Source organism: Cornus florida, unplaced genomic scaffold (genome assembly GCF_030987335.1).
Source record: "Cornus florida cultivar Cherokee Brave unplaced genomic scaffold, ASM3098733v1 CherokeeBrave_3.0.0_Hap2_Chr06, whole genome shotgun sequence".
In the NCBI taxonomy this organism is placed as follows: Eukaryota; Viridiplantae; Streptophyta; class Magnoliopsida; order Cornales; family Cornaceae; genus Cornus; species Cornus florida.
In genome coordinates, this window is record NW_026775576.1 from 93,957,970 (window position 1) to 93,980,786 (window position 22,817).

Below are 22,817 nucleotides of genomic sequence, written 5' to 3' on the forward strand. Positions count from 1 at the left end.
ATGATAAAAAAGAAGAAGAAGATGGAAATGAGTGCGTTTAATTTATACGAGTAGAGAGTATAAATAAAAAAATTCACTTGTTTGAAAGGGAACACATTTTTTTTAGCAAATAAATTACACATCCATTGTATCCTTTTGAAGATTTGAATTACTTGGTGAGAAAATACCACCTAACCTAAAAAGATCGGGGACTATAAAATTTAACAGTCATTTCCTCTCTTCTTGTTTTTGGACCAAAAACTAGGTATCATTCTGTGTCGTTTCCTTTTTCTTTGTTACTAACTCCTCCAACCCAAAACTTACCCAAAAAAAGAAAACAAAAAAAAAAAGAAAAAAAAAAAGAAAAAAGATCTTTACAATCCAAGTTGCTAGAATGGTTTGGCACTCCGTGGGCCTTGTTTTATATATGTGTGAAAATTACTCCTAAGCTGGACAGCATGACTGGCACTTGCCCAACATAAAAAAAAAAAAAACGAGGCTTACATTTAGAAGCTGACCCATGTTGGAACAACTCAAAAACTTTGCTCTCTAGTGAGAAGTTCAGATAAAGCTCAAATTTGGGCCCAACCCATGACAACCGTCAAACTTTGCAGTTTATATATACCAACAAAAAGTAACTCTCTTTTCTCACACTCACTTTCTGTTTTTTTTTTTTTTTAATGCCAACATCAAATTCGCAGTATGTTACGCAGTTGAATATTCAACTGAATCGTTCTTGAAAAAGACCGCATGATGTGGAAGCCAACCACTCCCATGATTAATCTATTTTTTATAGCAAGCAAAGTCAATAATGATCCAATAATTTATCGGATCTCATTAATTAAATTATACACAATGAAGAATTGGAGAGGGGGAGAGAAATAATTGCTTCATGATCTGTCATATATCTCAAGATCCAATGCCACGACTAGTCACCACCCCACCACACCTCATTGGTCATTGGACTTTGGATGAATCGAAGTCCTCTCTGGCACATAATTCACACAACGAGGTGACAAGTAACAGCAAATCCACCACTCACCATCTATCCCTAAAGGCCTAAACAACAGATACCATAGATTCCATATCCATCTGAATCTTTATTGTGTAGTATCATCACCACCACCACCATGCTGTCCAAATGTTTCAGCCTCCATCTCCATCCCCACCACCATTCCCTCTCCTCTTCATTCCATCCCAACCCAAAACCCAAACAACCCCTCACAATTCCTCTCATTCCTAATAAATTGACTACAAAATTAACCACCACTCATCACCGTGCTCACATTTTTTCCCCTAGAAGATGCCACTCTTTTTCACCCATGGCATCAAACCAATCCAAATTTAGTCCCCAATTCGATGAATTTGAGCCGGATCCAACCCTCACCAATGATGATCTCAAGCCGACGACACCCGGTGAACGGACTTTTTCCGGGTGGGAAATGGCTTGTTTGTGGGTGGGACTAGTTGTGGGTGTTCCAACATACTACCTTGCAGGTAGCCTAGTTGACCTTGGCATGGCATGGTGGCAAGGAATTGCCACAGTTGTTGTGGCCAACATAATCCTATTGGTTCCATTAGTCCTCACCGGTCACCCTGGCACGCGCTATGGCATCTCTTTCCCAGTCCTGGCTCGATCTTCTTTTGGAATTCGCGGCGCCCATATCCCAACTCTGCTTAGAGCACTTGTTGGCTGTGGGTGGTATGGGATTGAAACATGGATTGGGGGTGAGGCAATTTTCCTTCTTTTGCCTAAAGTTGTCAAACAATCATCTTTGTCCCAAATCATTCCTTGGCTTGGCACTTCCCCTCTTGAATTCACTTGTTTCATTGCCTTTTGGCTAGCCCAATTGACCGTTGTGTGGAAGGGAATGGATGGTATAAGAGTGCTTGAAAAGTACTCTGCCCCAATTCTCATTGTACTAGTCTCTTGTCTCCTCATTTGGGCTTATGTCAATGCTGGTGGCTTTAGTTACATGCTCTCCTTGTCTTCTAGGCTATCCAATTCAGAATTTTGGGCACTTTTCTTCCCTTCACTCACAGCAAATATAAGTTTTTGGGCCACTCTTGCACTTAACATTCCTGATTTCACTCGCCACGCCAAGAGCCAAAATGATCAAATCATGGGTCAAGCAGGGCTTCCAATCTTCATGGGTGCATTTACATTTGTTGGCCTAGCTGTAACCTCATCCACCAAAGTAATCTTCGGACGTGTCATCTCAAATCCGATCCAACTTCTTGGCGAAATTGGTGGTTTCACAACAATGATCCTAGCCATTTTTGGGATCAGCCTAGCCACCATCACAACCAACATTGCAGCCAATGTGGTAGCCCCTGCCAATGCCCTTGTCAATCTAAGCCCTTCCAAGTTCACCTTCAGAAGAGGCGCGCTTTTGACAGCATTGCTTGGTATAGCTTGCCAACCTTGGAGGCTTCTTCAGTCAAGTGAGAGCTTTGTCTACACATGGCTTGTTGGCTACTCTGCATTGTTGGGCCCAATTGGGGGCATTCTTCTTGCAGATTACTATCTCATTAAGGGCACCGATTTAAGTATCAAAGATTTGTACACGTCGAGTCCTAATGGGGCTTATTATTATTCAGGAGGCTACAATTTGGCAGCGATGATCGCTTTAGTTTTTGGGATTCTGCCTGTGATTCCTGGTTTCTTGGAAAAGGTTGGGATTCTGAGTTCAATACCGGCTTCGTTTCTCGTCATTTACAACAATGCTTGGTTCTTTAGCTTCTTCTCTGCTGGGATTCTGTACTGGATTCTTTCATGTTTGAAAGGAAAACAGAATAGCTCTCAACTTACAGACCCTCTCTTGCCCAATACATCTTAAATGTTTTTACTTTCTCTTCTTCATGTGTTTTTTCCCCATTAGAACACAATGGACTTGTATACATTGTATAATGTATAACAATTAATATAAATTTTCCAGGTTTGAATATTGTTATGAATAATTGGTAAGGTTCAAAATTATCCAATGGATTTAATGATCAGGCTTTGTATTGCTATCCAATCTTATTGTTGATTACTTTTGATGAAAATGATCCATTGTGTTTATTAGAACCTTGAGAAACATTAGCCATTATATATATAATTACAGGTTGCATAGGGGAAATTTGAATGAATGATTGATGCTACTTCTGGGTAAGGCTTCGTCACTACAAAACTGATGTTAATAGGTTATGTTATTGAAATATATGTTGCACAAACAGAGGAGGTTACACTATGTCGGAACTTTTATTGCTTATCATCACTATGCAGAAAAAAGAACTCTTTTTATCCAGCATTAAGTTTCAATTATTTTTAATTTTTTTCTCTTAGTAGATTAAACATGGATATAATCATACAAATTATAATCTTCCAAACGAATATAACTTAAAAGCGCCTCAAATATTTGACAATGCTCTAAAAGCTCTTAAAATTGAGAAAATAATCTTATAATATATATATATTAAAAAAAAAAAATTCAAACTATTTTTCATTGGATGGTTGCTTGGGTGAGATATATATATATTTTTTGCAAGTTTGGGTGAGATATGGGTCAGTCTCAATAATGATATGAAGAGACTCATGTCCCAAGCAAAGTTATTCAAGCCCATCTGATAAGCCCACAAGTTGGCAGCAATAACCATATCAAGCATTGATCATCAATTAAGTGCATATTGGTTCTATTTTTATTTTATTATTATTATTTTTTTTCTATGGGGAACAACCTAATTACTCTGATAATACGATACTTGTCAGAAAAAAAGAAAAAAGAAAAAAAGGTTATAATTCAAGACATAAATCACCCAAAATGAAAAGTCTAGTCATTGTTTTTATGCATTTGACATCTACAGAGTCAAAACGAGAATAGCGGGAAAAAAAATCATGAGTTATATTTTGTTTTGCGATTTTTCAGTCATTGAGAAAATGAACTGTTGCTAGCTGCTAGATTTTTATTTAATTATATATATATATTTTTATCGATAATAATAATGTCAGACCTCTTAAAAAATTTTATAATTCACTATAAAACACGTGTAATCTTTCCATTCCACCGAATTTTTTTTTCTGAAATGGGTCATACATGAAATAGATAAGTAATAATGGAAACAGTAATCATTGAGGGATCATATCGAATATATAAATAGATAAGTAAATTACTCACAATAATACTAAAATATATAAACGTGCATATACGTAATTATGTATGTACGTATATGTTGGAAGTATTGGGGTGTCGGACCCAACAGGGAATTGGGTCCCATTTGATTTATAGGCCTTTATATGTCCTTGGGGCATGTGTGGCAGGTCGGCCCAATTATTTGGACTTCTATTATGATGATGGTTCATTTCTAGACCATTCTGTTGACAAGAGTTTTATTCTCTCATGTCTTTATCTTTCTTTGTTGGCCCAATCCATTTTGTCTTTCTACTGTTAACAGCCTTTCCTTATAAACACACCCCAACAAAGAAAAAAAAAAAAAAAAAGGAAAAAAAAAATTTTAAAAATGTTATACAGAATAAAAAATGAGAAATTTAGTTTTAAAAAGAAAAAAAGGGGTTATTTTATTACTATTTTTTTTTTTGGGTTGCCAAAAAGGGGTTATTATTGGTATACAATGATAAAATGCTAAGGATACTTAGGATACGCTAAAAAAGCCACAAAATACAATTTGACAATTGTGTTATTCGGAAATCATATTTTGAAACACGAATTCTCATGATTTATGATAGAGCAGTACTAAACGGATGATAAAAAATAGAATGACTAATAATATATTCTTATGGATGTTACCTAATAATGTCTTCCGATTATTATTTATTGGTTATTTGTATTTTAATTAGTTGACTTTGTTTTTCTTTTGATGAAAAGAATTTGAACCATGCAATGAATGGAGAGCAAAGGACAAATCAGCAAACAGAGCAAAAACACTGTTTAGACTTGGTCCAGCTTGGCAACACTCTCACCACAAACCATCACTTTATCTATTCATTAAAGATTGACTCACACAGAGAGAAACACAGGTCACCACCCGTGCCTCACGAGAATACTCCTATAAAACAAGGGCACAAAGACCTAAGTGGATAATAGCAACTTCAGTTCAAGGACACGAAGGCCTTTGAAACCATGATGAACTGCATATATATTCTAATCAATGCAATATATATATATATATATATATATATATATATATATCGCTAGAGGATGGACATAGGTCCATGGTGTCTCAAAATTAAGGGCATAGTGACCTAAGCTAGGAGGGCACCTTGGTACAAAAAATTAGTTTCAAAACAAGCCCAATTGGAACACACACACAGATATATATATATATATATAAACTTCAATAATAATGGTAATAGTGTTCTTTGTTTCCACTAAGCTTTGTTTATTTGTTGGGAGGCACTTAGTCTCTCACCTTGGTAATGAAACAAAGCCCTAACCACAAACATAACTTTGGTATCCAACTAGGTTCTATGTTATAAAATTAATTGGGTTTTAGTAGTACTAGACTTATTCGACACCACTATCAAATTGTACACGAATTCAACTTTCTATATACAAAAGTTGTATTATAATCAATCAAGTACGTATATAAAGGTTGAGGTCAATGGCTTTGATACATCAATAAATATTTAGGTTTTCATGTTTTGAGTGGGATGGACGGTGAATTTGTCGCAAATTAAAAATTTTCTATCAAACAATATTATTTCTTCGAAAGGATATTCATTTAGGCGGTCATCAACACAATGACAACCTTACCATCAAATAATGTATTGATGAAAAATAATTTAAAATCGAGATATTTGGCTGATTGGCTGAAAACAAAAGGTGAGGACTTTTACGCCGTTAGATGTTCAATTGAAATTCAAAGACATATTTAATGTTATGTTTGGATTTGGCTACTTGAATTTAGGATTGAAAAAAATTTAATACAAAATTTGAACTAAATCTCTTCTAATCCCAAATTCAAGGTATCGTTACTCTCAAACATAAAATAAGATCTAAAAGTCGTTCGTCTGACATTTAAGGTCAAAAATTTATGTTTAGTACCGTCTTTTATTAATTATCTAATTTTTCAGTGTCACCACAATAATATAATATTTGTATAGGAAGAATTTATTGATTGGTCGGTTCTTTTGACGTAGTCACTGCCCAAAAGTCGTCCAAAATACATGAATTAATGCTGGTATGCTAAAAACAATATTATACAACCCACATATTAGACAATATAAATTGATATTACGTGTAAACAACAATGGAAAATTAATTGCAACTTGCGTATGCTATTTAAGGGTTTTATTTTAAAATTTGCTTACTTTATTCTTTCATTCATTATTTTTATATTCCATGCATGCATGTCAAACGAGCATTATAATCGGAACATAACCGATAAGTGTCTCCACCTTTCAATTGGGTAGTACATTTATTGTAATGTCCACACACACACACATATGTGTGTGTTTATATATTATTGCAGCAATTTAAAGAGCCAGCTTACATTGCACCAAATTGTGACAATATAGCAGTTCAAGAAAAATGATAAATTATCATTTGACTTGCAAATTTTTTAAAGATAACGCAATCAACTTCATCTTAAATCATCAATCAAATAGCGACTAATCAAATTAACAAATGATGGTGATATTAGACTAATTCTGTGTTATTAGATGACAGTAGAGAACTCTCTTTCAGGTCCGATCCTATATTCGTTTAACATTGTTGTAATTTTTGATCCGCTTTCATGTCGGGATACAATATTTAAATGACTTTTCATTAAAAAATTATTTTTCCACAAATAGACTTATTTCATACAGTTCTACCTCTACTACTACTACAAATTTTTTTTTTTTTGTGAGTTTGGTTATACATAGTTAGACCCCCCAACTTAGCATATCTTTAATCAGGCCCATTACTTTTTCTGCACACATCAGTTTATACCTTATCTTTTTTATTGACATCATGAAGAAAAGTAATTTATAATGTGCAGATTGTCCTCCCGATTCCCTCTAATTTAATGTAACACTTTCCATCAACAATGCGAGTAGATAAGTCATTTCATTCCTTTCACCAACACCCTCAACCGGCTGACGTGTAAGGTCGGAATGAAGATATGTAAATTTGAGGGGCCTAATTCAAGTATAGAATAACCTAAGAGGGTCTAGATGAAATTTACCCCCCTTTTGTAAGGCTAAAAGTCCTACCATGCTGAAATATTTATCATTAAAATGTAGTTTTTTGTGCCTCCAAGGTCCAAACATATGTAAAATTGAGTTTTCAATCTAAAAGCGTTTCTAATCTATTTAGGGTCGCAAACGAGAAATATCTATATGGTATATATATAGAGTGTATAACTCTTATATGTTCTAAAAAGTCCCTAACATTTGCTTTTTGAGGAAACAACAATTTGAATGCTGAAAATATTAAAATATCCTCTTATAACTGAATACAAAAATTAGTAAAAAACTAATTAAATATGAAATAAATAAACTATCCCTTTTTTTTGGGTTTCTTTTTCATCATCACTGTTGGTAATTGAACAGCGGCAACCACTTAATATGTTCGGTGTCAGTTCAATGTATATATATATAAGGGTAATATATATATATATATATATATATATATATATATATATATATATATAAGGGCATTATCAAAAGAAATAAAGGTACTTTTAAAATTTTATATCTTAATAGTGACTTGAAATCTTTCTTTGTTCATTTTTCAAACTTAACGGACTTATATACACAACATAAGCCATTCTTTGCTCATTTTTTCAAACTTAACCGATTTATATACACAACATAAAAAATATGAGTTTTATTTTTCCAAAATGTAAATATTAGAGGTGTTCTTTTTTTCCACTTTACCCATTCATTTAAGCTAAACATATGTTGATGGCTTTGGGTAGACTTGTAATTTTGAGTGATATTATATATTATTGATGACATGGTCAAAAGTCAAAATAATGTGATAAGTAGATAATCTTGTACTTTAAAGATGATTAAAGGCAATGTATTACCGGAACAATTAAATTAAAAATAAATATATAAAAAGAACTATATATGGAACCTACTAAATAGGAGTTATAACACAAATTGTGAGAACAAAAGATTGGAAAGAGACCGGTTTAGAATGAGGTGTTTACAAAAAGTCAGACTTGATATGCCACTATTTTATATATAATACACACATATATATATATATACACATAGAGAGAGAGCGAGAGAGAGGACAAGGGATTACAGAACAGTTGAGAAGTTTGTAGTAATAATAGTCTGGAGGCGTCTCGTGTGTCCCTACCCCTTTGTGATATGTCTATGTATTGTCAACTGTTTTGGTATTATGGAAACCAATCTGAAAACTTGCTACTCTTAATTCTCCCTATAAATACTATGCAATCCCCCTTCTCAAAATCACCACTTCATCTCATTTTAGCTCTTTCTCCCTCTCTAACATATAGTAGCATTACATAGAAATATGTCTCCTACAATGGTAATGATATCTGAGAGTAAGAGAGAGGACGATGAATTAGAAATCCGGTACCAGAAAGGAGTGAAGCATTTGTGTGAAAATGGCATTACAAAACTTCCTAAGAAGTACATATTGCCCATTTCAGACCGACCAAATTCATTCAAAGCAAAACCATACCAATCTCAGCTTAATCTCAAGTTGCCCATCATTGATTTTGCTGAATTGCAAGGTCCCAACCGCTCCCAAGTCCTCAAGTCCCTCGCCAATGCTTGTGAACAATATGGATTCTTTCAGGTATATATATATATTTCTAATTCTTTATATATAATTTATTGAAAAAGTGCAAAGTACACAATTAATTAACAGCCTAAACTTCGTTTGATGTGAAATGGATGCAAACAATTCGGTTTGGTCTGGTTCAGAAATGAACCGAAAATCGTGAATGATCCGTATGGTTGGGTTTTATAATTTTGAACTTCCTATATATATATAATGGGTTTGGTTTGGTTTGTAGTTCGTTTAAATCCCAAACTATAACTGAATCAAAACCCTACGATTTGATTCGTCCGGTCTGGTTGATTCCACCAATTCTAATGATTTTTTTGTGCACCCCTAGGTCGTGTGACTAAAACTACCATTGTCTCCGAAGTTTGAAAAATTAGAATCAATTAGAGCAGCATTTTCCTTTAACTTGTACATATAAATATGATCAGTTAAGAAGTTGAAAAGGTGTGTTTTCACTGGATTGATGCAGCTGGTAAACCATGGAGTTTCAAGTGATGTTACAAGCAATATGATCGATGTGAGTAGAAGGTTTTTTGAGCTCCCTTATGAGGAAAGAGAGAAGTACATGTCCGCGGATATGCGGTCACCAGTTCGATACGGGACTAGCTTTAACCAAACAAAAGATGGCGTCTTCTGTTGGAGAGACTTTCTGAAGTTAATGTGCCATCCCCTTTCAGATGTTCTTCCTCATTGGCCTTCTTCTCCCATCGACTTGAGGTCATCTCTCTCTCTCTCTCTCTCTCACACACACACACACACACCACAGCAGTGTGCCTTAAGCATTAGACTGTTGGAGTAGGTTTTTAAAGTTCATTTTTTTTTGCTTCTTAACATATCAAAATATGTTGATAATGCTAACACCAAATACTTTCTATTGGGCTATTTTAATTAATATATATACCAGTAGTATATTAATATAATGAAAAAAAATATTTTATTTTTCAAACAGAAAATTGGCTGTTAACTATGTGAAAGAAACCAAATTTCTGTTCCTAAAGCTAATGGAAGCCATTCTAGAGAGCCTTGGACTAACAAACATGGAGAACAAGACACAGAATGAGGATGATATTTTAGAAGAATTCGAAGATGGAAGCCATCTAATGGTTATCAATTGCTACCCTACATGCCCGGAACCCAATTTGACGCTAGGAATTCCGCCCCATTCGGACTACGGATTCCTCACACTTCTTCTCCAAGACGAGGTTGAGGGTCTGCAGATACAATTCAAAGAAAAATGGGTCACAATCGAACCAATGCCCAATTCTTTCGTTGTCAATGTTGGTGATCACCTTGAGGTGTGTTTCTGGTATCACTTTAATCTACTCCATATTTTTTCTTTTACAAGTAGTAATGTTGATTTATTTTTTATTTGGTTTTGTATATCAGATATTTAGCAATGGAAGGTACAAGAGTGTGCTACATAGAGTTTTAGTGAATTCCTTGAAATCTCGTATTTCAGTGGCAACTTTGCATAGTCTTCCTTTCAAGAGTGTGATTCGGCCATTACCAAAACTGATAAACAAAGCCAATCCAAGACGGTACAAGGACACAGATTTTGCTACTTTTCTTGAATACGTTGCATCTCGTGAGCCCAAGAACAAGAATTTCCTTGAGTCTAGGAAATTGACTTGATATGAACTCGTCCAGAAAAATAAAAAATAAAATAAAATAGACTTTCGTAGCATAATTTGTTTTTTTTTTTTTTAATTTTTTTTTATCTTGATTAAGCAGATCAGTAAATTTAGATGAAATCTATTCGAAATTACAGAATATTTAATAACAATTTGAAAATTATTTCTTCCTTTCTCTTCATCTTCTTTCATGTATCATCACCTATATATTATTTCTTGTTACTATTCATAATATAGTCAGTTAATGGACCACCATCAAGCCAAAGTTCTAAAAAAAAAAAAAAATATGGCAACCTCAACTTCGACTAAGGGGTGTATGTAATTGAACGACTTTCCCTCTCATTGTGATTTATAATAGTGGCATAACAGCTTTAGTTGATGAATTTACATATTCAACTATTATCTTGTGAAGTTATGCTTGGTGCTATAATAACCGAATTGAGTGAGTCTGACAGCAATCACTTTGTTCATAAATAATATTAGAAGGTACGTCTATCTTCATTCTTGCTCTCAAAACCACCCACATTTTGCTAGACCCTGGGTAGTGGTTTCTTATCAACAACAAATAATGATCCCCTACATCCCTGTTGCATGGTCAAAGGTTGTGTGGTTCAGAAAATGTTATTACCAAGCATAATTTTATTTTATGGATGGCCATCAAGAACAAGCTTCTAACCCTTTAATAATTTCTCCCCTTGATAGACATTTTATGTTCTACCTTCAACAACTAAACCATTGTTATGGATGGCCATCAGCAAATGTATGGTTCATGCATCCTCAACTATGGTTTAATCGGCAGATTCAGCACTTTCTTTTTATTATTATTTATTTTAATTTTTTGCTTGCAAGTTGTATTTGTTAGAGGTTCCTGCTCTGTTTTTGTTGGCTTAATTGGCCTGCTACATGTTTAGTGTCCTGTTTTTACATTGTTATACATCAATACAATTCACTTATTTGGAAATATATATATATATATATATATATATATATTGGTGATTGAAAATGATCAGGGTTCGAATTGGGAATAATTCTGCTTCAATATCTATACTGGCAGAACCAAACTAAAAAAATTACCTCTATAATACAGTGGGAAGTGATGAAGATTGAAAAAATAAATTTAGAACCCATATCTTTGAAAGGTGAATTAACAGATAACTGACGCCAGAAAATGAAAATCTGTCATTACACAATGGTGGTCCTGCTCATTGTGCTCATGCAGAATGATGAGCGGTATAAACTTAATGAAAACCTAACTTGTGGCGAATTGAATTCACATTTTAATTTTTAATAGCCTTAATTTTGGTCACCATAATTAGTCAACATATGTATATAGTTGGCTTTTCTAGTTTAAAAACATTAAAATGTTCAACATAAAAAAAATGAAAAATACGAATATATATTTGTTTGGATATAATTTATATATTTTTTAAAATTCAACCACACATTGCAGATATTGGATAATCCAGTGGGTTATTCCTTTCAGTGAATTTTGGAGTGACAGATTCTCTATACCTGCTAATCTTTGTGAAGATTCCAAAATAGTTAAGAGTGTAAATATGTGTACATTTACTTAGGTGAAGAAGAGTTCTAGTAATTAGATTGGAGAAGATACTAAAATAGTTAAGAGTATAAATATGTGTATATTTAGGTGAATAATTAACCATTAATAGATTACATATACATAATTACAGTGATTATTAATGTTATATATAGGTAGGAGAGGAAAATTTGTATCAACAATCACCAACCTCCAAAATGTCGACTCCAAAATGTGGGTGATTTAATGGGTGGATAAATGTGGGTGATTTAATGGGCGGATGAGTGTGGCAACTGGGGTTGAATTCACATAAGAGGATAATATAATTAACTCCACCAAAATGACGTTTCATATATCCACAATATTGATCATTTATTCTGTCAAAAAAACTCATTGGAGAGTTATTTAATTAATTTATGTCTTTCTTTTTACCTATCCGTAAAATAAAAAAAAATTGAATAATAAATTTTGAGATGTGCTCAAGTTGATCCGGACACCCCAATTAAAAAAAAAAAAAAATCTATTTTTAAGTCCTCAACCAAAAACTTAAATTAGAACCAAATAATAAATCAAACGCCAAATCCTTCTTCTAATTGTTATAAAAAATAAAAATTCTTCCAAAGTATAACGTAATAAATATAGTATCTAACCCTTTCATTTATAAATAAATAAAAAAAAAAAGAAAGAAAAAGGAAAATGAATTATACTGCTTGTGTCACAAAAAAAACATGAAATCTCACTCGAATCAATAAAGGAAACGCCAAAGAAACACTAAAGTGAAAAAGACACCTATGATGTGGAGCAGTTAAGGTGCCAATGGCATATGCTTTGGGAGATGCTAATTAACATGCACTCTTCCTACCTTCTTTTTCTTCCCTTTAGCAAAAAGTGGCCACATATTAGGACTTGAGTCACCTCATTCGTTCATTGCTCTCATGACCAACAATCATCCTTATAACAACAAACCCAACCTTCTTCGTCAAACCCTCTTAGTATTGCACCTCCCCCCATATTATGGCTTCCGATCTCCGGCCACCCTGGTCCGCATTACCGGCAATTCAATCCTAAATGACCGGGGTGGCGCGTGACATCCGATTCAGTCACTAGAGGTGGTGTCTATACATTTTCAAGTCAAGAAATCGCCTTCCTTAAGGCGGTTTCTCTTAAAGGGCAACTTCGATCCTTTGGCATTTTTCGCTTCCCTAGAGTCTCTTTGGTACGTGCTATCAGGAGGTCTGAGGAAATTTTCACAAGGGCGAGTCAAATTATGCTCTTTCATGTATTTTTTTTTTTTTTTCCTTCCAAGTTTTTAGTATGTATTAGTTTCTACTAATAATGAATATGTAGGCCTATGCTGGCCAAAATTTAAATAATTCCACTTTAAATGCTGTGTGTACTTTTGAAAAGTTCTGTTGGATTCATCAGAGGTTTGTATATATATATATATCCCAGTACTTTAAGCTCATGAAGTCCCCCATGTAATACTTTTAAATCTAACTCATTTGTTCTAATCCAATCCTTTTGAGTGGGTAAACTTAAATGTCAAATTGAGCTCCACTTGGGCCAGTACTCCCAATTCCCAACCTAATTGAAAGAACTTGGTTGGTTAGGGAGAGACAGAGAGGGAGGTTTATAAAGTTGTAGACAGGGTGATTTATATAAGAATTGGTTTTAGTTGGTGCTTGGCATGTGATGTGAACATGTTTGATATTTAGAAGCATAACATATTAATTTATGTGGGATGTACAGGATTAACATCAACTATCAGATTTGATTTTGAACTTTAACCGTTTTTTTTTTATCTTAACCAGGTACATATATCTGGGTGACTTTTGGAATTAAAATTGTAGCCAATTGTGCTCTGTTACTACTAATAATTTAATTATTTTCGTTTTGGTAAACTACCAAAAACAAGTATTTATTATTTTAGTAGTGGAGCTCTTCTCATCAAAAACATTTTTCTATTAGTGATGCACATACACTCTAAATACCAAAAGGGAAGTTCATCGAAATTCTCTCTGGAATGCAGACAAGGGAGGTTCTTCAAATGAGTTTCTCTTGAATGCATTCGAGAGGGTACAAATTTTTTATTTTATTTTTTTACTGTTGTGTAGAGTTGACGACTAGATAACCAAGATCATGCGTTTTACTATGTGTAGCATAACTTTTTGACAAATGTAGTACCAAAATAATTCTAAGTAGAAAAATTAAGAATCGGGCACTAAAGAGAATTCTCATTCAGAATTTAATCAGGAGAGTGTTGACTCCATATAATTTATATAAAATATAAATTTATGGAGTCGATTACTTTTATGTTTACTATTTTTGACTTATAGATGGATTGATCCTATTTGCCCCCTTTCAGTGTACTGAAGAGGATCTCCATTCAGAATTTAATTATGAGAATGTTGACTTCATGTTATTTATAAAAACTTTGTAAAATAAAATAAAATAAGAGTTATATATATAATTTTTATAAAATATAAATGTTTACCGTCCGTGACTTTTTTTTTTTTTTTTTTTTTTTTTTTTTTTCCTTCTTCTTCTTTTTTTAATTTATTATTATTATTATTATTTTTTTATGTTTACCACTTTTGGCTTATAAATGGATTCATCCTATCACCACGGCAGTGCACTGAAGAGGATCCCCACTTAGATATTAATCATGAGACGGTTGATTCCATAAGGAATGGATAAAGTCTAAATTTCAAAAGTAACGTGGCTATTATGTTTACCACTATTGTGTTTGTTGGTAGGGTTAAGAAATCTTTAGAACATATTGACGAGGAAGGGCTGGAAGGTCCCTCTGGGCCACACTCTGTTTCGTATTTCAGAATTATAATTGGAAAAAGATAAGGTCAAATTTTAAATTAATTTTCTTTTTTATTTTTAATTTCAAGATATTATAATTTCATGCTTTCAAATGAAGGCCAACTATGTCCAATCCCACTTTCACCGGACTCTCATTTTTTTTTTGTCCAAATTCCTTTCTAGTCCTATTTATTATTTTGATTCAAAATTTCTTACTATTTTGCCCATCTGAAGTAAATTTCATGTGAATCATCTTGATTTCTCTCTCCATTGATTTCACAAAGCTGTAATTTCAAATTCGAGTGGGGGAGAAGCAACGTGTGTTTGGAACCTCAGCTTTTGCCAATGAATTATTTCTAAAACATTGCATAATGTGAATATTTTGCAAATTAATGAATCATTAGTGATACACTTGTATTATATGCAAAATTGTGTATCAATGTGGGGCTTTTGATTTGAAGAACACTCTTCCCATAACATATTTTTTTTCATCTTTATCATCCTATTATTTAGAATTCATAACAAAAATCATTTATTTATTAATTTTCGGTAACTTATTGTACGCGCCCCACTTGATAAATTCGACCTAGACCTATGCCAATATCGACCTAGACTTTTGCCAAATATTAAAAAATAAAAAAAAAAAAAAATTTTACATCGAAATAAACGGAGCCTAATTAAACGAAAGATTAATTTGAACTCTACAAATTTAACCATTGATTTGAGACAATTTTTAAAAATTTGTGAAAAATGATTCATCATTAAACACATTTTTTAATCCATGGTTAGATGTGAAAAACTCACAACCCTTGTCACGAGATTGACTTGGCTAAGGATTTTAGAAACAAGAACTAAGAGAATCACCAATGAGTCGGGCTCCGCTGGCCTTTTATTTTTGGGCCAGTGAAGTAGGTATAGGCATGAGTGGATTCAGATTTGGATCAGTCAACTGGTTGGGCTTTAGATAGGCCAGGCCTTAGTAATTTATTGGATTACACTTTAATCTGAGCCTAATTGGATCATCATATTATAGCAATACTGCCTTCAAAAGAAATTCTTTTCCATAGAAGAAGTCCTTTCCAAGTTCCAACACTTCACTCTTTCCTTTACCTTAGTAATGAATGACAAACCAAACACATCTTTCTTAGACCTTGCTACAATTGAAAGAATATCCAAATCTAGGAAATGGAATGGAGTTGCCAAACTGAGTTTTAGATCATTTTTGTAAGGTTAGTCACATAATAATAGTTCTAACTTGATTCATTTATTTATTTGACCTTTCGGGAAAAAAAAATGATTCATTTATTTATTTTACGAACTAGAATGGAAATCTTGTGGTGTAAGAGACTTTCTTCGCATCAAATATTATATCCATTAAATATAATCTAAGGAACATATTATAAACTCACTTTTCTCTTTAGTTTTAAATTTTCTAAAACAACTCTACTCACGGACCTAGATATAACTCGGTTGGGGGGACGGATTTTTTAATTTTATTTTTAGTATTATACTTTGCTAATTTTTTATTTTTCAATTACATAACCTATAAAATTTCACTATAGTCTATACTTACATAATTTTCTGGTATGCCCCTGATTCTACGGTAGAAAAAGAACATTGCAAATTTATAATTGTGGATCAAGACAATACCATGAGAATATTTTTCCAAAATTATTTTTGTATAATTATAATTTAAAGAGACTTCAACGCACAATGTTGAAGCAGTGAAGCAAACCCCATTATGTAGTTAAAAATCCATTTCAAGCAAAGATACAGGGAGAAGAAAAAAGATTCAAACCAAAAAGGCATAGCCAAGCCTCATATTGCACCGCCCCATTTTCTTTTATTATTAATCTTTATTTATTTATTTATTTTCCTGACAAATTAAAAAAACGAGACTCAAATATGGGTACACCCGCTCGGGAAGCTTAACATTCTACCAACTAAATCATTGGACAATGCCTTATTATTTAATTTTCTTGTTGGTATGGGATTACCCAAGTTTTTGATAACTTCCTTTTTTACGCAATGGGATTGCAGGAATATAATTCTAACATAATATTTGGTGTGAAAAATGTGCAAGAGATTAATTTTGAATTTTTGACCATGCAACATTGTCTGGTAGTTAAAATTATAGTTATTGTAAAAAAACATTTAAAGTAACTTGATATTTAGGTTACTTTAATAAATGTCACTTGGTTGCTTGAGCTCGAACCTAATCCAATTTTCATTCCGAAATATCCTGCACAAATTCAAATATTTGACGGGTTCAAGAATTGAATTTCAATTACAGATTTAATAAATTGCATTGAATTTAGGGTATTCCTCAGTCTAATCCTAATTGAACACTTTGTTTTCACTTTGAATGCATCCGCCTGAAAATCAGATCATCCACAAAAAGCTCTTGCCAGAGTCTAACAATGCATTTATTAAAAATGCCACCAAGAAGATATCACCAAAATCTACTACTACTAAAAAGGAGACTCAAATTTATGTTAAAAACTTTTTTTTATCTGCAAATCCCCACTGGCGGGTGTGAAATTGATTCAGTATGATAAAGTGCAATCTAAGTAAACTGCGCATAATCTTCTTCAAGCACTACCCCTAAAGTGCATGTTTTTCTAATATTTTTTTGAATCCCATAATCACACTTTGCCTGTCCCACCTCCCATCTAACAAAAGTCAAGTCTCAGCTTAGCACAACCCCCCCCCCCCCCCCCCCCCCCCCCCCCGCGCCCAACATGCTGCTTTCATAATGATATTCATGACCAAAATCAATCTATATAGTTATGTGTGTGTGTGTAAGAGAGAAATGATCTCTTGTTCACTTTAATAAAAAAAACTCTCTCCACACTATGTATATAACTTGTGGCGATTTTGCCCCCCCCCCCCCCCCCCCCCCGCGCCCAACATGCTGCTTTCATAATGATATTCATGACCAAAATCAATCTATATAGTTATGTGTGTGTGTGTAAGAGAGAAATGATCTCTTGTTCACTTTAATAAAAAAAACTCTCTCCACACTATGTATATAACTTGTGGCGATTTTGTGAGTGGGTGCAAGAGGCGCTGGCAGACTACCACACTGGGCGACAGGTACACAATCCCACATTACATGGGTGTAGAAAGGAGAAATTCTATACATGTAGGATACACTGGGCGACAGGTGTATAATCTCACGTCACCTGGGCGTGGAAAAGAGAAGTGTTATATACGTAAGATTTGTATACTCCAATTAGTATGAGACATTTTGGGATAAAATTTAAGAGTAAAATAATCAATGAGGACGTTTATACATGCAGAATTTGTACACTCCAATTGGTACGAGGCTTTTGGGATAAAGCTCAAGAGTAAAACCATGCGGGTTCCAATTGGTACGAGGCTTTTGGGTTAAAACTCAAGAATAAAATTATACAGGTTCGGGTCAAAAACGGACAATATCTCACGTGACCATTGATATAATTACTATATTTTTTTTATAACTATTTTTTTCACTTACATCAAATTTAACTGCCACTGTAGTTGCTGTAAAGAAAGTTTCTTACTCACGGCCTAGCAAGAGATTATTACTGACCATTTCCATTGAGTGTGTACTTTGCAATGACTATTTCTACAGTCTCTCTTTCCACCAGACCACTTACATCAGAAGCTGTAATAATAATCCCCACACGCACAAACATCACATAAAGGCACATACATTTCTTAGCTCCTACGCCAATCATCACTCTTCACCCCTTTTAAATTAATACCTAGCTCACTCCAACCCACAACTTGTTTCAACTCAAAACAACGCAAAACACTAAGCAACCTCATAGCCTTAACCATGAGTGTAATCAAAACAACCTCCTTTTGGCTCTCTGCCTTTGCCATTGCACTTGTTTCTCTTATAGTTGCTCTTTATATCGTCCCTATTTCCAAAACAACTACTAACACTCCAACTAGCTTTGAATTTAATTTTCTCGAAAGGGTTGTCAAGCAAAGTGGTCTAGAGGACTTCTCCGTCCTAGACCGGATTGCCCATGGACCATCTAGGCACCACCACCACCACCACCACCACCACCAAAGAAAGCCCAAGAAAACATGTGAAACCATCAAATGGCAGTCGAGGCTCGTATCAGACTATGATGTGTCCCTTGTTTTGACAGTAGATTTGAAGGGTTGTGGGAATTTCACCAGCTTGCAGAAGGCAGTAGATTATGTTCCTGATTCGAGCCTTACTAGGACCCTCATCAGGATTGATTCTGGCACATACAGGTTATTAATTAGCTTGTTACTTTGGCCCTTTATTGACATTCTTTTTCATTGGCTGATACATCTTGAATGGCGTATGCATTCAACTTCTAAAATTACTGAATTGGCTTCACATATCATGGTGGCAGGGAAAAAGTAGTGGTTCGCGCTAACAAGACGAATGTGATATTTGAAGGCAGCGGTTATCTCAACACAGCCATTGCCTGGAATGACACCGCGAATTCTACTGGAGGAACTGTCTATAGTGCTACAGTTGCCATCTTTGCTCCCAACTTCACCGCCTACAACATTAGCTTTCAGGTAAGCTTTCAAAAACATGATGAACATCGAAATTGTTTTTCAAGTTAAATAATTTTGTTTTTGTCTGTAATTATTAAAGGTCATTAGTTAGGTAGAAAAATATTTTGCACAAAATGAATACTCTCACATTTAGACTCGAATTGATTTTCATCTGATTTCTTTGTGGTTAATTCTTTAAAAAGAACACAGCTCCTGCACCGGACCCGGGAGAAGTTGGAGCACAGGCATTGGCACTAAGGATTGCAGGAGATCAAGCTGCATTTTATGGCTGCGGATTTTATGGAGCTCAAGACACCCTCCACGATGATCGAGGGAGGCATTATTTCAAAGATTGTTTCATCCAAGGATCTATAGATTTCATTTTTGGAAATGCTAGATCACTCTACGAGGTATATATAACCAATAGTCCATTAAAAATAGGCTCCTCTTGTTGATTAATTCCAATTTCAGAGCTCTTTAATTTGAACTTGTATCATGCAATCAGAAATACAAATTTAAATGAGTGCAACATTACATTATAGCTCAACAATGACGTTCTGGTAAATGTGCTCCACAATTCAAGTTTACATCACCAATATACAAATATTTTTTTTTAATGAATACTTGTATAGGCATGAACCACTACTGACAATATTTTATATGGCCCAATTTACAAAATTTACCGATTGGTCATTGCAGGATTGCAAGATAAATTCTATAGCGAAAGAAGTATCTTCCGGGATCAGTGGAGCCATTACAGCTCATGGAAGGGATTCGATTGACGAGAAGACAGGGTTCTCGTTTGTGAATTGTAGAGTTGGTGGCAGTGGAAGAGTGTGGCTTGGCCGAGCATGGGGTGCATATGCTACTGTGGTGTTTTCCAAAACATATATGTCCGATGTTGTTGCTTCAGATGGCTGGAATGATTGGAGAGACCCCTCTAGAGACCAGTCAGTGGTTGATCCTAATTGCTAATATATGCATGCATGTATATATCTATATCTATTTATATATATATATATATATATTGCATGAATTAGTGAAGAAAGATTCTCACCAATGACCAAACTACTATTTCCTATTATAAGTACACGAAATTCATTGGTAGCTAGGTGAAATACTTTGGTGGTGAAACATAGAATTCAATGTGTGTGTGTGAGAGAGAGAAAATTATAGATTTATTTGATAAATTAAATTGATTAATTGTTGTTAATGTACATGTTTGTAGGACAGTATTCTTTGGGGAGTACGATTGCGTAGGACCCGGAGCAAACTACGCATACAGAGTCTCGTACGGGAAGCAACTAAAGCAATCTGAAGCAGCACCTTACATGGATGTTGGATATATTGACGGGAACGACTGGCTTCCTTCTCAGCCAAACGACTTCCTAAATTCTACTCACACTTCTCGTAACAGAGACTTCATTTAGATATACTAATACATGTAAGAATAGGCTTGACATCAAAGGGTATAAACGTATATACGGGTTAGTTAATATTGTTATAGGGATATCAAAATAACAGTTTCTAAAAAAATAAAGGGTTAGCTTGAAATAGCAAGAAAGGAAAAGAAACACAAAATTTTAAAATTTTTTAATTGTTTGGTTAGCCTGAATAGGAAAATTTTCAGAAAATTCTGTTATTAGATTATGATTATTAAAATTAGGTCCCTTTTCCACTCACAAAAGAAGTGAACTAATATAATGCAGTAGTAGAGTCCTAATATATATTGCAACTTTAAAATAAAAAATTAAAATTAAAAAAAATTAAAAAACTATTCAATTACCAAATTTATATTTGGACATATATATATATATATAAAACCCAATCTTATATATTTTTTTATGCTATGTATATTATTTATATTAAATTAGTAAGAATAGTTTTGGTATATAAAATCATTTTCTTTTCACTTTCCTGGCATCCAAACTCATGGAACAATATTTTCTCACAATTTTCTTTAAAAAAATTCATGCTAACCAAATGCATGATAGAAACTAAATTTTCTTTTCCTTTACTTCACTTTCTTTTCCTTTCACTTTTCACCATCAAATTCCGGCTAACCAAACAGACCCAAAAGGAAATAATATTTATGATCCATTTTCCATTTCATTCAGTTACAAGTCGACCTTGCTTAGGCCCAGATGCTTATTGGGCAAGGCCCAAATGTGTAAAAACCCATTTCAGTCAGCAACAAATCCAACTTGCTAAGGCCCAGATGCTTATGAGAGCTTCCGTACAACCATAAAACCTCATCCTCCGTGTAGAGACCGTTTCAACCGTTGGAATTCTGCCTAAACCAGTTCTTGACTTGCTGTCGAGATAAATACAGTTTTATTATGTTTGCTAGTTGAAAAATTGAGAATGGAGATGTGACATTTTATTCCGGCAGGTAGGACAGAGTGCCGCGAGTATTTTATTAAAGCACACAATGATTTTGATGTTGGAACCATCGCTATATGTGTTCCATTTCAATATTGTAACATTCCATTTGATTTGGTCATGCCCAAAAGAGCTGCTAGCCATTGCTATCAGACTTTTCAATTTAGTGTTTTTATACGTTAGTAGTTGTTGTATACACAAATTTTGTTCTTTGCAAATAAAGATAAAATATGGAGCAAGATATAATATTTTATTAATTTAAAAAATTTAGAGTACAATCCTTGTAATAATATTCTTTAGAAAAAAAAAGAATGGTCCTCTGATTCGATCTCCTTTTTGTTGTTGGTTGGATCCAAAGGCTGCATGAGCTTATTCTTAAATCACCGTGAAATTTGATGAAGAACGGCACGTCGTTGGATGTGCTTGTTGTTAATCACCGTGGAATTTGATGAAGAACGGCATGTCTTTGGATGTGCTTGATGTTCTGCTTTTGGGTTTGGATTCTGAATTTGAGTTTCTGGATTTCTGGACTTCTTAATTCTGAATTCGTGTCTAAATTTTTAGACTTCTGAATTCTGAATTTGTGTCTGAATTTCTGGACTTCTGAATTCGTGTATGAATTTGTGTCTAAATTTCTAGATTTCTGAATTATGAATTTGTATCCTTTGTTGAATTTGAGGAAGAACGGCACGTCTTTAGATGTGCTTGTTATTATTCGTCTTCAGATAAAAGAGAATGGATGTGTTTGTTGTTCTTCGTCTTCAGATATAAGAGAATTTGTTGAATTTGGTGAAGAATGGCACGACTTTGGATGTGCTTGGTGTTTTTCGCCTTCAGGTTTGCCTTCGGGATTTTTGGCCCTCTAGATTTATGATTCTCTCAACTTCTGGACTTTTGAGTTTCTGGATTTCTGGACTTTGAATTTGTCCCCCTTCATCCTTCCTCCAGGCCTCTATTTATAGGCTTCTTGGATTAATAGGATGATGACACGTGTCATCACCTGATAAGGAAAAAATCATAACTGAGCCGGGTCGGTTATATTATGATAATTATCCTTAAAAATAATTATTCCAAATATATTTTATTATGAATAATTATCTGTTTATTTAACCATCTGGGCTGGGCTAATTAAATAATTTAAGTGGATCAAGCTTGGGCCAATTAAATAACTTAATTAAATATTAGGCCCCTATTTAA

General features: G+C 33.9%; 3 protein-coding genes across 3 annotated transcripts; all 3 read left to right on the forward strand.

Moving 5' to 3' along the window:
* Positions 1-1,021: 1,021 nt before the first annotated feature.
* On the forward strand, positions 1,022-2,940 carry LOC132312973 (purine-uracil permease NCS1). The gene has a single exon (XM_059811555.1). It carries the CDS (start codon positions 1,110-1,112, stop codon positions 2,817-2,819), a length of 1,710 nt encoding a protein of 569 aa, XP_059667538.1. The 5' UTR covers positions 1,022-1,109; the 3' UTR covers positions 2,820-2,940.
* A 5,510-nt stretch (positions 2,941-8,450) lies between these two features.
* Positions 8,451-10,691, forward strand: LOC132315036 (probable 2-oxoglutarate-dependent dioxygenase SLC1). Its single transcript, XM_059813798.1, has 4 exons — positions 8,451-8,738; positions 9,199-9,446; positions 9,679-10,024; positions 10,116-10,691. The coding sequence occupies exons 1-4, from the start codon at positions 8,451-8,453 to the stop codon at positions 10,359-10,361; spliced, it is 1,128 nt and encodes a 375-aa protein (XP_059669781.1). The 3' UTR covers positions 10,362-10,691.
* A 7,803-nt stretch (positions 10,692-18,494) lies between these two features.
* On the forward strand, positions 18,495-21,819 carry LOC132315037 (probable pectinesterase 15). Its single transcript, XM_059813799.1, has 5 exons — positions 18,495-18,962; positions 19,088-19,259; positions 19,442-19,648; positions 19,938-20,188; positions 20,467-21,819. The coding sequence occupies exons 1-5, from the start codon at positions 18,532-18,534 to the stop codon at positions 20,666-20,668; spliced, it is 1,263 nt and encodes a 420-aa protein (XP_059669782.1). The 5' UTR covers positions 18,495-18,531; the 3' UTR covers positions 20,669-21,819.
* Positions 21,820-22,817: the final 998 nt, after the last annotated feature.